At 44.0% G+C, this 14,256-nt stretch overlaps 1 protein-coding gene across 1 annotated transcript; it reads left to right on the forward strand.

The window, feature by feature from the left end:
• The first annotated feature begins 173 nt into the window (after positions 1-173).
• On the forward strand, positions 174-13,568 carry pigu (phosphatidylinositol glycan anchor biosynthesis, class U). Its single transcript, XM_072684951.1, has 12 exons — positions 174-324; positions 2,650-2,714; positions 2,983-3,042; positions 4,331-4,393; positions 5,133-5,242; positions 5,472-5,572; positions 6,840-6,937; positions 8,229-8,383; positions 8,568-8,711; positions 10,406-10,530; positions 11,119-11,261; positions 12,548-13,568. The coding sequence occupies exons 1-12, from the start codon at positions 195-197 to the stop codon at positions 12,659-12,661; spliced, it is 1,308 nt and encodes a 435-aa protein (XP_072541052.1). The 5' UTR covers positions 174-194; the 3' UTR covers positions 12,662-13,568.
• The last annotated feature ends 688 nt before the right edge of the window (positions 13,569-14,256 follow it).

Consider the following 14,256-nt stretch of genomic DNA (forward strand, 5'->3'; position numbering starts at 1 on the left):
GGCGAATAAAGAAGCCAACTTCAGCTTCGTCACGGGAAGTGAAAATACCCCTTTTTTAAACCCATTTCCCAGCACTTGTAGTCTCCTGCGACTTCACCCGAGCTAGACAACCTTTACAGAACCGCTACGCTAAAAACTACAGCTCCCATGATGCACCAAACTGCGAGGGCGGCATAAGCAGCGTCTTCGCGAAAATGGCCGCTCCCTTAACGCTAGTCCTATTTTTGGCTGTCACCATTCGAGCGGTCCTGTTTCGGTCCAGCCTGGCTGAGCTCATCTCGGAGCGGGTCGAAGTGGTGTCCCCCCTCAATGCGTGGAAAAGAGGTGGGTTGGGGTGTCGTCCGGTGCTCGGTTCGCGAGCTGTGGGGGATGTTTGTGGGTGTAGCTCGGATGCTAACACAGCACGTCTGGACCCATAGGCGAGGCTAGGCTAGGCTAACTGTCAAAACGCTGCTGTTATTGTTGTTGTTGTAAAATGTTTAATTAGTAATTGACAGATATTGAATATTTTAATTACCTATAGACTTTCTGTGTAGGTGGTAAAACATTTAGTTAGTGATGCTAGTGCTGAATGATATTGATTAGCTATTATATATATATATATATATATATATATATATATATATATATATATATGGGTATATTTCAAAATTGATAATTTTTTATTGTTTTTTATCGTGTTTCTGATTATGTCATGATGTTTTTAAGTGTTTATATATGTAAATAAATAATGTATGGGGATTAAAGGCACCGTGATACTGGTATAAAGTCCAATCTCGCCTCCATCCTGATTCACAGCAGATTAGTTTGCACTATCTGTGCAAATTATTATTATTAGGAACGTCTGTATATGTATATACTCATTCGTGCTGTCATCCAGTCAGCCAGTTGTGTTGCAGATGTGCGGTACACAAAGACGGACCAGAAGCTCCAGGTGATGGTCACCTCAGATGTCCGATAGGCTGGTATGAGTATTTCTGTGCCTGCTGGCCGTCTGGAGCTGGCAGAAAGGCTACAGTAGCTCAGAGAACCCCTCTGTATAATAGTGGAGAACAGACTGAACCGCAGCACCTCCAACCTTGAGGAGGATATAGAGCTAAACCAGCAGGAGACCATACTAGGTTCAGCTAAGAACAGAAAGCTGAGGCTGCAGTGGCTCAGCACCGGCTCACCAACACTGGAGAAATGTAGCCTGGTCTGATGGATCTGGGTTTCTGCTGAGGAACATGGATGGTAGGGCCATCATGTGACGTCAACATCTTTTACATTTACATTCACGGCATTTAGCAGATGCTCTTATCCAGAGCGACTTACAAAGTGCTTTGCTATTTACCCAAGAAAAGCCTTAGCTAGTTAGAATAGACTAATACAAAAGATACCTCTAAGCTTTAGACATTGCTAAACACAAGACAATAAGGCGACCATAGAACTATTCGTCCAAGTACTCTCTGAAGAGGAGGGTCTTCAGTCTGCGTTTGAAGACAGCGAGCAGCTCGGCCGTTCGGACACCCAGGGGCAGCTCGTTCCACCACTTTGGTGCAGGACAGAAAAAAGCCTGGACGCTCGTCTTCCGTGGATTTTGAGGAATGGCGAGTCGAGCCGAGCCGTACTTGAAGCTCGAAGGGCTCTTGGTGTGGATCGGCTTTTGACCATTGCCATCAGATACAGAGGGGCTGGTCCGTTCTTGGCTTTGTAGGCCAGCGTCAGGGTTCTGAATCTGATGTGGGCAGCAGCTACAGGAAGCCAGTGGAGAGAACGCAGCAGTGGAGAGACATGGCTGAATTTAGGGACATTGAAGACGACCCGTGCCGCTGCATTCTGGATGAGTTGCAGGGGCCTGATGGTGTGCAGAGGGAGACCAGCCAGGAGAGAGTTGCAGTAGTCAAGTCTGGAAGTGACGAGAGACTGAACAAGCACCTGGGTGGCCTCTCTAGAGAGGAAGGGTGGAATTCTCCGGATGTTGTACAGGAGAAATCCGCAGGACCGAGTTACGTTTGCAACATGACTTGAGAACGATAACTGATCATCCATCACTACACCAAGGCTTCGGGCTTCAGTAGAAGGAGTGACCAGTGAGTTCTCAAAGGTGATGGCATCGTTTCTTGGTCCAGCAGTTCCCGGGATGTACAGCAGCTCCGTCTTGCTGGGGTTGAGTTTGAGGTGGTGAGCCGCCATCCAAGACGAGACGTCGGCGAGGCATGCTGAGATACGGGCAGAAACCTGTGTGTCAGACGGTGGGACAGCAAGAATCTATGGACCCAGTTTGCTTTGTGTGAACCGTCCAGGATGGTGGAGCTTTCTTGGCTCACTTTGAGCCGTTAATACCAGTCAGTTATTGCTTGAACACCACAGCCTGTTTGAGTATTGCTGCTGACCATGTGTATCTCTTCATGACCACGGTTTACCACAGTCCTGGAAAATGCCTAAAACCGGGAAAGCCTGTAAACTGCAGCCCTCCGGGGTCACAGCTGATGACCCCTGATCTACTGCGAGAACCAGAGAATCTGCAAAAATTAGAGGCGCTGTGTAGGTCTTGTGCTGTCACTAAGCTGTTTTAGGATATACCTAACAGTGTGTGTGTGTTTGTGTGTGTGTTTGTGTGTGTGTTTGTGTGTGTGTTTGTGTGTGTGTGTGTGTGTGCCTTTTCAGTGGTGGAAGGTCTGGCGCTGCTGGACCTCGGCGTCTCTCCCTACTCAGGAGATGTATTTCATGAAGTGAGTATTTTAGTGTGACTGTTAAACACTCTGACATATGAGTATGAATGTTGGTTCCCGTTATGGGTGGTGTGGGTGGTGTTGTGTTATGGTATCACTGATAACCATGTTCCAGTGCAGATATTAGGTATTAGTTTGTGTGTATGTATAAATCTTTAAACAGTCTAAAAATATCAGGTGATGATGATGATGATGATGATGATATCATGAAAAGGCTTTGTTTTTACTCCTGGTAATATTGACCACTTAACTGTTTCCCTTGTTTCAGACACCGCTCATCATATACCTCTTTCATTTTGTGGTTGACTATGCAGAGATTGTATTTATGGTGAGTAGAAAACCTAATGCAAAAAAACTCCCAGAAAATACATACACATCTACACCCATCTCCACCTCCATACTCAAACCATCTGTATCTATACAAATTCATACTCATTCATATCCATACTTACCCAATGTCCATCTCCACCCATCATTATTTATATCCATACCCATCTATACCCTCCACGCCTGTATCCATCCAAACCCAGATCCATCTAACCCTGTTCAGTTAAAGTTTCCGTTTTCAGCTTCAGACTTTAGAGCAACGCAGTGGAGTTTAGCCTGACTGTACTGGTTCTGAGTGGGCTAGATTGCAGCGGTGTACCAGTTTAATGTCTACCAGGGTATGAAAATTATTGATTACCATACAGTGTACATTTGCTAAATACCAGTATTGGAAGAAAAAATAATCCCACCAGTTTTTTACTATTCTCAGAGTCAATCAGTTAATGGAGAAAATATTTTTTTTGATTGATCCATAATCAAAATAATAAATAGCTGCAAATAAAATAGTTCAGAAGAGCTCCACCTTATGTAATAAGCTTTATTTATTTATTTTTTATAAAGTAGGATATTTCACATGTACTTTCCACGTAATTTTAATAAACAGATTTGAATATAATAATTGTTCAACAAATAAAAAACTCTCCATTCCTTTAAGGATCAGTGTATAATATTATTGTTATTATTATTATTATTATTAAATAATGAGAATGAGCAGAACATACAGTGAGATACTGTATACGGTGATACCGTAAAACTGTGATATTTCCTGAGATGGCCATTAAAATCTCATACCGTTGCAACCCTAGATTGGACTACTAGAGTTGGTTCTGATTGGACTGTTTTGTGGTGTTTCTCTTAAACTGAGTGCAGAGGGAATCTGACTCAGAGCTGTAAACGTTAATCAGACAGAAACTCTAAACTGTTTGATTAGTGTTTATAGGTCAAAACTGGACTTTCAGAACCACCTGAAGCTCCCAGCAAACAAACCACAATGCAGACCCACACAGTCCGGTCCTGGAGACCCTGAGAGCAGGACCCGCAGTAGAATTAAAGTCTGACGGGTGTCTGTGATGTAAACCGTGTTCCAGCTCGACCCTGAGCGTGTCTCAGTGAGCAGTGTTTGTGTAGCACGCTTGTGTTCCTGAGAGAGAAGCTCGCTGTAGTGTGAAGGCAGTCTCGACTGTTAGACAGATGATGAAGAGGAAGGGAGAGTATCTGAATCATCCGTAAGCTGGTGAGCCTGCCATCCGGCCTGAGTCACAGCGCCTGTGTTAAACTTCTCTCTTCAGATAGCAGATGGAATCACAGCGGTGGCGCTCTATCTGGCAGTGCAGAGCTACAACAAGAATGTGGTGAGTATCAGGAGCACTCATCATCATCAGCAGCAGCTGGAGAATCTCTTAATCCCTGTGTGGGAAACCGACCCTATATGTCTAAATTCACGGGTACTAGCAAGGAGGCTGTCCCCCTTTACAGACTCTGGGAAGGCTTTACACTAGAGATTGAAAAATTGCTGTGGGGAGGATTTGATTGCATTCAACCTGAGACTGAGAGCACCAGTGAGGTCAGGTCCTGATGTTGGATGATCAGTTCTGCCACTCCAACTCCTCCCAAAAGTACTGGATGGAGCTCTTCCATAGTTCTTCCACTGCTCCACAGCTCAATGCTGGGGGGCTTTATCCCCCTCTAGCCCACGCCTGGCATTAGGCAGCATGGTGACGATAGGGTCATGTGATCATGGCTGCTCCAGAGTGTCCTGTTCTATTTGTCAGGGCTTTTCTATGGAGAGTATACAGCCGTGTGTGTGTGTGAGTGTGAACACCTATTTCTATTGTTTGGTAGGTTAAACTGATTGGCTGGCTTTGCGCAACCATCATGTTTTATTTGTGCAGTTAAATCAGACCAGCGCTGAGCTAATAATAGCTGATATCAGATATAGGGATCATTTCTACTGTTTATTTACCTCACCTTCAGTCTGGAGCTGTCCCTGTATTGCCTCTGCTAATGAAGAGAAATCAGCTGATGGAGGCGAGTCTAATGGACCCTCGCTGAGGTGTTGATTAAACCTGTTTGTTTCTCCTCACGTTGCAGTTCAGGAAACAGAAGTACGCTCTGGAGGCCGACAGATATCCACACGACTGTCTGGAGCTCATGCGCTCTCCCAAAGAGATGCACTACATCCCTCTCAAAGTGGCCATGTTGTGAGTCCTGCCATCTTTCTGCTCACAGTATGCAGAGGTTTAACTAATGAACCTCACCTCTCAGTGTTTCCAACAAAACACTGATATCCACACATATAGTGTGATCGATCCAAGTACATTAATGCTAATGTGATCTATTCCAGTCTTCGTGTTGCTGTATATAATACAGACAGTTCTGTACGTCCCTCACCTTACTGGTCTTTCTTTCTCACTCTCTGTGCTCCTGCAGTTACCTGCTGAATCCATTCACAATCCTCTCCTGTGTGGCAAAGTCTACATGCGGACTGAACAATGCTGTGATTGCTCTCTTCATCCTCTGTACATTAAAAGGTGGGTTCTCCACATCTGCAGTAAACAGGCTCTCTTTGTTAGAGGTGAAGCACTTCATGAACCTGCCTGGACACATGTTCACTCATTAAAAGGTAAAGGTGTAAGTACTTCTCACTGTACTACATACAGTGAACTGTGTCATTCACATTTGACTCATCTGTGGTAGTGAACACACACACATACTAGTGAACTAGGGGCAGTGAGCACACACACACACCCAGAGCGGTGGGCGGCCAACTCCAGCGCTCGGGGAGCAGAGAGGGTGAAGGGTCTTGCTCAAGGGCCCAACAGTGGCAGCTTGCCGAGCCCGGGTATCGAACCCACTACCCTGTCATCAACAGCCCGGAGCTCTGACCGCTGAGCTCCACTGCCCAGCTTTTATCAGGATTGACATCATGTATTTTTCGGGTCCATATTCAGGACAGACAAAGTTTTACAGATGCCGCGTCACCCCTGCAGCAGCCGATGAGCCGCTGGTGGGCACGTCCACCAACATGCAGACAGGCCATCAAGCAGGCAACTTTCAACTGAAAAATCAACCACTAAACTGATCTGCTGATGGTTTCTCAACAAATAAGCAGCATAAATTAAAAACCCTGTATTAAAACTAAACCCTTCTCAGAAGACTGATTATTCCTGAAAGGATACGAGAGAGATCGTCTTGCTGGCTGTTGGTGAGCTTTACCTCAGGCAATAACGCCGTTACCTCCATTTAGCAAAAGTTAGAAATCTTCAGTACGAACGAAAGTGAGTGGAGTGGTTTTAAAGGGAAAGTGAGAACCTGTCATCTGATTGGCTCAGCTTTAATGCGGTGCTGAATTCGCCCACTTGGCTTCGCTCGCTGTCGTGTTTCTGAACGCAGATGTGTCGCAGACTTTCACTGAAATTGACTGACTTCCGGCGGCTGTTTCGGTTTCTTGGCTTGCGGTGTGCACACACAGTACTGAAAGTCTTGCTCTAATCTGCTAAATAACTCACTGCCACACACGTGACCGTGATCAGAACTGGTTCAAAACCGTGTTGCATCAGTGCAGGCTGTTGGCTGGTTGTGTAATCGGGTCCATTTGTCCAGTGAAATCTGCACAGATTGATTCACCTATAGAGAAGTGGGGGATTACTGCATTACTTGGATCAGGATGTTTCTTCACTTTTGTCTGTATTTTTAAACCCAGAGCATTTCGATCACGCTGCAGAGTTCAGGTATCTGCCCTGTAACACGCTGAGTGCTCTGTCATTTATTCCGTCTCTTATGCTTTTGTGTTTTTAGGAAGTGCCTTATTGAGTGCGATATTCTTGGCCTTGGCAACATACCAGAGCATCTACCCCCTCACGTTGTTTGCCCCCGCCCTTCTCTTCCTGTTACAGGTGAGTGGTCACTATCACAGCACCTTAAAACAGCTTTAAATGACAGTAAAGGGTTTGCAGCAAAGGTACCTTTACTGTATATTTGATTAGTTAGATAAAAATAAAAATGACAGTAATTGTGGCCAAAGAGTTTCATTTCGCTTCTTTAGTCCCTAGAACTTTAGTATCAGAATGTCTCTGGCTGGTGTAGATGCTTTGCTTCAGGTGTTGATTTAAGTGATGAGGTTGCAGGTAAGGTTTCCTGCTGATGATTGTAATAAATAATAATAATAAGAATAATGATGCTAATAATAATAATAATAATAATAATAGGAGTAGCAGTGCACCCCCACTCCAAGCCTGGTGTTGGTCAAACCTTTCTGCAGGTCTTTACTCTACTGGTAGTGGATTAGTTTCTCGTCAGTGTCTCCTCAGTGATGAAGCTCTCACATCCAGACGGCAAACAAAACTGAGCAGAGTGCATTTAGTATGTTTTATTCACACTGTCACATGATCCCAAATAGACTGTATTTGAGTGAAAAACAGCCTGTAATGGTTCAGCCTGTAATTTTCTCGGAGGACGCCCAGGATAAGCAGACGTAGTTGATCGGGAAGAGAATGCAGTCGCAGAGGAGCCTCCCTGAAAGAGAGGATTACTCCAGGACACCTGTAAATTTAACCCTGTCTGTTATTAACTGTAGGGAGCTATGCCTTGCCTTTCTTGACTGCATATGAGAATTTTCTTGATCTTCCAGACCTCCACAGTTCCCTTGGAGTCCATTTTCTAATGGCCTTTCAGACAGTGACAATGAGAGCTGGAAGTGTTTTGACATCTGTTTAGTCACGCCTGGCTTCATTCTCCGATCCTCTGCAGCTGTTTAGATCAAGGTTTGAAGAGTCAGAGTGTGTTATTCTCTGGAATTCTCTTCAGGAAACTAGTGACAGAATGCAAGTGTCCCAGCCGGTCAGTTAAAGTCCAGTGAGTTAATAAAATTCTGAGATTTTACAACTGGAATAGTGTCCAAACTCTTCATTGCCAGAATTGGTAATGTATTCTTTTAATGGTTGGTTAATCGTAAGTGATTGTGTGTTTGTGTGTGTGCGCGCGTGTGTGTGTGTGTGTGCGCGCGTGTGTGTGTGTGTGCGCGCATGTGTGCGCGCATGTGTGCGCGCATGTGTGCGCGCATGTGTGCGCGCATGTGTGCGCGCGTGTGCGCGCGTGTGTGCGCGTGTGTGCGCGTGTGTGTGTGTGCAAATGAAGTCATCAGAAAGTCTTTTGGGAAGGTCTGACCGCTCTGCTCCTGTGTTTCAGAGGCTGTATATCCCAGTGAACCCCTGCAGGAGCAGTTTCTGGATCTTCACGCTGCAGTACGCCTTCATGTTCCTGGGCAGCCTGATGGTCATCATCTGCCTCTCCTTCTTTCTGCTCGGCTCGTGGGAGTTTATCCCGTCTGTCTACGGGTTCATGTAGGTTATGTGGAAGTTTACATGGACTTTAACTATCTGCCTATTATTATTATTATTACTATTATTATTATTATTATTACTCTCATTACTCTGACTATCGCTACTATGATTTTATTATAATATATAATCTGTAAAAATAAAAATGTACTGTGTGTGTGTGTGTGTGTGTGTGTGTATTTCACAGCCTCTCTGTGCCAGATCTCACTCCAAACATTGGGCTCTTCTGGTATTTCTTTGCTGAGATGTTCGAACACTTCCGCTTCTTTTTCATCTGCGTTTTCCAGATCAACGTCTTCTTCTACACCATCCCGCTCTCCATCAAGCTCAAGTAAGTCCGAATCAGTGAATAGCGTTAAGCTCTATTCTCCGCTGGTATCGGTGTTATTTGCAGAAGTAGGTGAGCCGTCAATCGCGCAGCATGATTTAGGGCGTGTCGGTGTGTCTTTGCTTGTACTAACTCTCTTTAATTAATCTTGGGTGTGTTTTGGGCATAACGTGCAATAAATCAAGGCCTGACTTTAGAGGATTGCTATTTTAGAGGGACAAAGCGGGGGTGTACACTCGTTGGGCGACCACCTGTGTTGACAATTCAGCTCCAAGAGGTGTCAAGTAACAAAGTACAAATACTTCATCACTTTACTTCAATAGAAATGTTGGTTATCTAAACTTTACTGGAGTAATTATTTATTTCTCAGACGACTTTTTACTTCTACTTCTTACATTTTCACCCAATTATCTGAACTTTCTGAACTTATCTGAACCTCCTTACATTTTAAAAACAGCCTCATTACTCCTATTTAATTTCCCTTTGTTTTCATTCTGCTCGTCATCAATAAAAAACCCGCTCCAGATAAATCCATCCAGAAACCCACCATTCATACCATTCTGACTCCCTATTGGAGTAAAACGTCCCGACTAAGCCCCACATTTACATTCCAGTAAAGCTTATTGATCACACGCCTCTGAAGTCTGACTTTCTGCAGCTTTACAGAACTTCTAGACAACGACTCCTCATATTTTCCTCCATGAAGCTCATGTTAATGCTCAGTAGAGCACAGAGACGCTCCTTTAATAGAGCTGATATTACTGAAATGCTTCATTTTCAATGGGCAGATCTGCAGCTGAAACAGGAGCCTAGTGCAGCCCAACATTTTTAACATCAACATTTTAATAGAACATTCTCCTCATTATGACTTTTAGAGAAATGGGGTTTTGGGGAGGGGGGTAGTGCACTGTCAGTCAGTGGTCACCTGTGTTTTCCGTTGCCAAGACAGCAATATGCCAGAAATTGACCTGAACACACCTCATTTCGAGACCACTGCGTCAATCGGCGTAAATATATTTACAAGCAGCGCTGCTATTTAAACGACGCAGGCTGAAGGTGTGAAAGTAGACGTGTTTCATTTATTTCAGAATTCGAACCCAGATCTCTGTAAAGCTGCTTTGTAAAGACTTTAATACACTAAAACTGTTTATTTATTTAACTTAATATATTGAACATGAAATGAGATGTGTGCCAAGAGATGTGGCACATTTAATTTTGACCTTTTTATTTGATATTTTATATATTTTTATATTTAAAGTATATATCTTAAGTAAATGAATGGGACAGTGTGCACAGTGTGCAGAAAGTGTCATTTACAGCGGTTTCCTGTAGAGGATTTATTCACTTATTTACACTCAAAGCATTAACAGGTGTCATTTGATCAAGGGTGCACAAACCTTTGCATATCAGTAAATATGTACTGTATATATTACTGCTGTGCAGTAAGTCTGAGGGATGTGCATTACTGCTGCTCCAGGCTGACCTGCGTTCATGTGTATGGATACGTCTCAGCTGGCAGCTCCAGCATTTCAGAGGGTCGTACGGCCCTGGAGGACTGAAGGAGGCTTTAAGGGGGTTATTGTTGATGGTGTTTCTGAGGGGGGTGGCTGGAGTGACTGTGAGGGACAGAATGTGGGATCACTGTAAACTTCCTCTCTCAAACCTTTAGCTTTCCTGTTTTTGTCTCTCTGCCACAGGGAGCACCCGGTGTTCCTCATCTTCATGCAGATTGCCATCATCTCCATCTTTAAGTCCTACCCCACTGTGGGGGACATCGCGCTCTACATGGCCTTCCTGCCTGCGTGGAGTCATCTGTACAGATGTGAGTAGAGGTTTTGATGATGAGCTTGAGCAGAAATGAAAGCAGTTGGGGATCAGTTTGCAGGAGCTCATTTTCACAGGTCCATGTAGCTCCTACTAGGTTTCAGTTGGTGTAAGTTAATGGTAGAAGCTTGAGCTTGGATGAGCAGCGCTGTGCAAAAGTTTTAGAACTCTAAATGATCTGTACTTTTTTACTGGGCAGTAATTATAATTACTATAATTGCAGGTGTAATTGAATGCACATATGATACTACATATATCATAAAATGTGAATGTTTTTTATATATTTAATTCTTTTATTTTATTATTTTTATTTTATTTGGGTTTATTTTGTTGTTGTTTTTTTGTTTAGTTTTTTTATTTTTTTTGCTTTATTATATACAGTATTATGGATGAATGTAAGATGCTTTAACTTACCAAGACACATTTTGTGCAGTTAGTAATAATCTGTGTATTACGCAGTAATTAAGATTGTCTATAGTGGCAGCTTTAGTAAGTTTTGCAGGTTTAAGTGTAAAACCAGTCAGAAGCTTTGAGGCTCTTTTTTGAGGTTTGAGGCTCTCTTAATCACAGCTTGCTTCTCCTGCAGTCTTGAGGAACATCTTCCTGGTGTCGTGTGTTTTGCTGGCTTGCTCTGCTCTCTTCCCTGTGCTCTGGCATCTGTGGATCTACGCCGGCAGCGCCAACTCAAACTTCTACTACGCCATCACACTGCTCTTCAACGTGGGTCAGGTGGGCACCAGCTATTCTGCACCCTCACACACAGAACAGAACAGAATAAAATAAATATATAGCATTATTTAAAAAACACATTTAGAAGTGCGAGAAAGTCCAAGAAATGAAATGGAAGGATTTTAAATATAGACGCACTCCTCCCAATTGGAGCTTATTATCAGTCCGATATGAAGAGTGAGAATCGACAGCGTTAGGCCTAAGATCTGAAGCACGCTGTGTTTTTCCCACAGCTCATCTCAGAAGTCTGTGACCTAACTCGCGTCCCCCACTTATTCATTCACCTGCTCTACAGGAAGTGGCTTTTAGGGTTTCCTGTAGGGTGTAGGGTTGCAGGAATGCAAGTGAACATGAGGCAGAAATGAGGTTCACATCTAAACAAACAAGCAGACTGAGCCTCAGACAACGACAGCTTCTCACACTCCTGTCTAAGGCTGGTTCTGAACCCCGCTGTGTGCAGTGGAGGAGCAGGGCTGGAGGGAACTGGGGTAGATGCTCGGAGGCCGGTGTGTTGGTGGAAACAGTGACATCAGAGCTGTTGTTTATTATTTATGAGCTTGTATTGATTTCACCAACAACAGCAAGTCCGTGCTGAGCTCATCAGGGCGGTTCTTCACTGCCCCACCAGACCCCATCGCAGTACGGCTGTGCAGCAGGGCTGGAGGGAGTGAACGCAGTGTGGGCCGGTATCAGTGGAGAAGCTGGAACACCTGATAGCGCTGTTTAATTTTGCAGTGTTTCTGTAGCGTAGTAATGTTCCACATTTCGTTACCACTGGAGTCCATAGTTTACTTTATTGTGCTGTTCAGCAGTGGAAGGAGTGTGTTTTTAATATACATAAAAAAAACTATATATATATTGCACCTAAACAGACACATTTGCACCGTCAGTGGTGTGGACATGAAATCAGTCAAATCTCCAGGCCAGAGTAAGAGTTCAATTCACAGAACTATTACTGGAAATCAAATCAAATTAAGGCTTATTTGTCACATAAATAGTCCTACACAGTCCAGCTAGCAGTGAAATGCTTTAATAACTGCCTGTTCACATAAAATAATAACATAATATAAGTATATAAATATGTAAAGACTTGAAATAACCATGAAATGATAAAACTATATACAGAAATAATAATAGAACTAAAATATGAAGTATTTCAGTGATGTGAGATTATTCATTGTGCCATTATTAGACAATGTTGGTGTGAATTGAAGTCTGTATAATGTTTTTAAAGTGTGTGTGTGTGTGTGTGTGTGTGTGTGTGTGTGTGTGTGTGTGTGTGTTAGATCCTGCTTGTTTCAGACTACTTCTATGCATACCTGCGCCGGGAGCATCACCTGAGCCAGGGCCTGTACCTGAGGAGGAAAGACGGCAGTGAGGCCACGCTGGTGTTAAAATGACCCTCAGCAGCGGGACGGGACGCCCTTCTCCCTTATTCAGCTCCTCCTTTTCTTTTACCGTCCTATTCTCAACGTTCTCCTCCCCTGCCCTTCCTCCTTATACACTTCACCCCTGTATCTCTGTTTCATTTCCACGGTTAGTTCTCCTCCTCCTCCTCCTCTCTCTGGTGGTACGGTTCCCCCCTCTCTCGGACCAAAGCTGCAGTGAGGGACTTTGTCAGTGCCGGAGTTCGTCAGAGGTGATCGAGCCACTGCAGGACCCTACGATGCCTTTTACGTCCACTCTGTAGTTTAAATAAGTCAGAGGGGAGTCTGGAGGTGGGTGGACTGTTTACGGTGCAGATGAACAGTTCGTCTTTTTTAAGCGTTTTCTTTCGGGGAAAAATAACTAACAAAAACAAAGCGTGTCTTTTTGAGCTGAGATGCAGTTCCAAGCTTGGCCAGCAGGGGGTGCAATGAATGTACAAAGGAGTGAACTTGGTGACTGCAGAATGCCCGCTGACTTGCCACCCTGATAAGAGGCAGACCACATGTGACCGTCTGGTCATGTGAAAGGTCACAGCCTTTTATCAAATTCGTTTTTTTGTCGCCAAAACTAATGTTTTTGTTTCCCTTGAGGAATGTGAGTGAGCTCATTTCTGCAGCGTTCGTGGCTTTATGTGTCTTTTTGTTCCTGTTATGGATTAACATGCACTGTCATTTTTTATTTATTAATATATGATTTGTGGTAACTGGAAAAGGGAGATTTATAAATCTGATTCACTTTTTTTTACGGTTTGACCTGCTGTTTTAGAGGGCATTGGGTGTTTGTCACTTTAGCCGAGACACTATATGGACAAAAGTATTGGGACACCTGCATATTCATTGTTTCCTCTGAAATCAGGCGTATTAAAAAGAGCTGATCCTGCTTTGGTTGGAGTAACTGTTTCTACTGTCCAGAGAAGATTTTCTACTAGATTCTGGAGAAGCATTGCTGTGAGGATTTGATTGCATTCAATGACGAGAGCATTAGTGAGGTCAGAATGTTGGATGATGATCACCGCCCCACCTCATCATCCCCAACTCATCCCAAAAATACTGGATGGAGTTCCACCACCATCATTCCAGAATGATAGGTTGATGTTGATCTGCTCCAGAGAGTCCTATTCTATTGGCAGTACTTCTCTGCAGGGCCTAGACGAGCTTTGTATGGCATTTGTACGTCTGTGTCAGCAATGAGTGCAACTTTCCTTCATTCCTTAGAAGGGGTGTCCACAAACATGTGGACATATAGTGTTTATGCCAGTGCTGTAATGTCAGTATTCGCAGTCTTAACTCAGGCTGATGTCCTGCTGGTGTCCTGAGCTTCCTTCTGTTCTGTAGTGAACGTCCAAACAGTATTGGTGCGTTAGACCGAGGCCTTGTCAGGTGGGTGAGACGGGCTGTGGACTGGCCAGATGTTGAGGCTAATTTTAAAAGCACAGTGTGATGGGATCAGTATGAGGAATTACATTTAGAATCTGAGCCGTATATCTGAGTCTGACCGCGCTGGGCTGTTTCAGTGAGTCACAGTTAAACCAGTTAATCCAGCAAAGCTTTAGGGGGCCGTACCACTG

Source organism: Salminus brasiliensis, chromosome 7, assembly GCF_030463535.1.
Source record: "Salminus brasiliensis chromosome 7, fSalBra1.hap2, whole genome shotgun sequence".
Classification (NCBI taxonomy): Eukaryota; Metazoa; Chordata; class Actinopteri; order Characiformes; family Bryconidae; genus Salminus; species Salminus brasiliensis.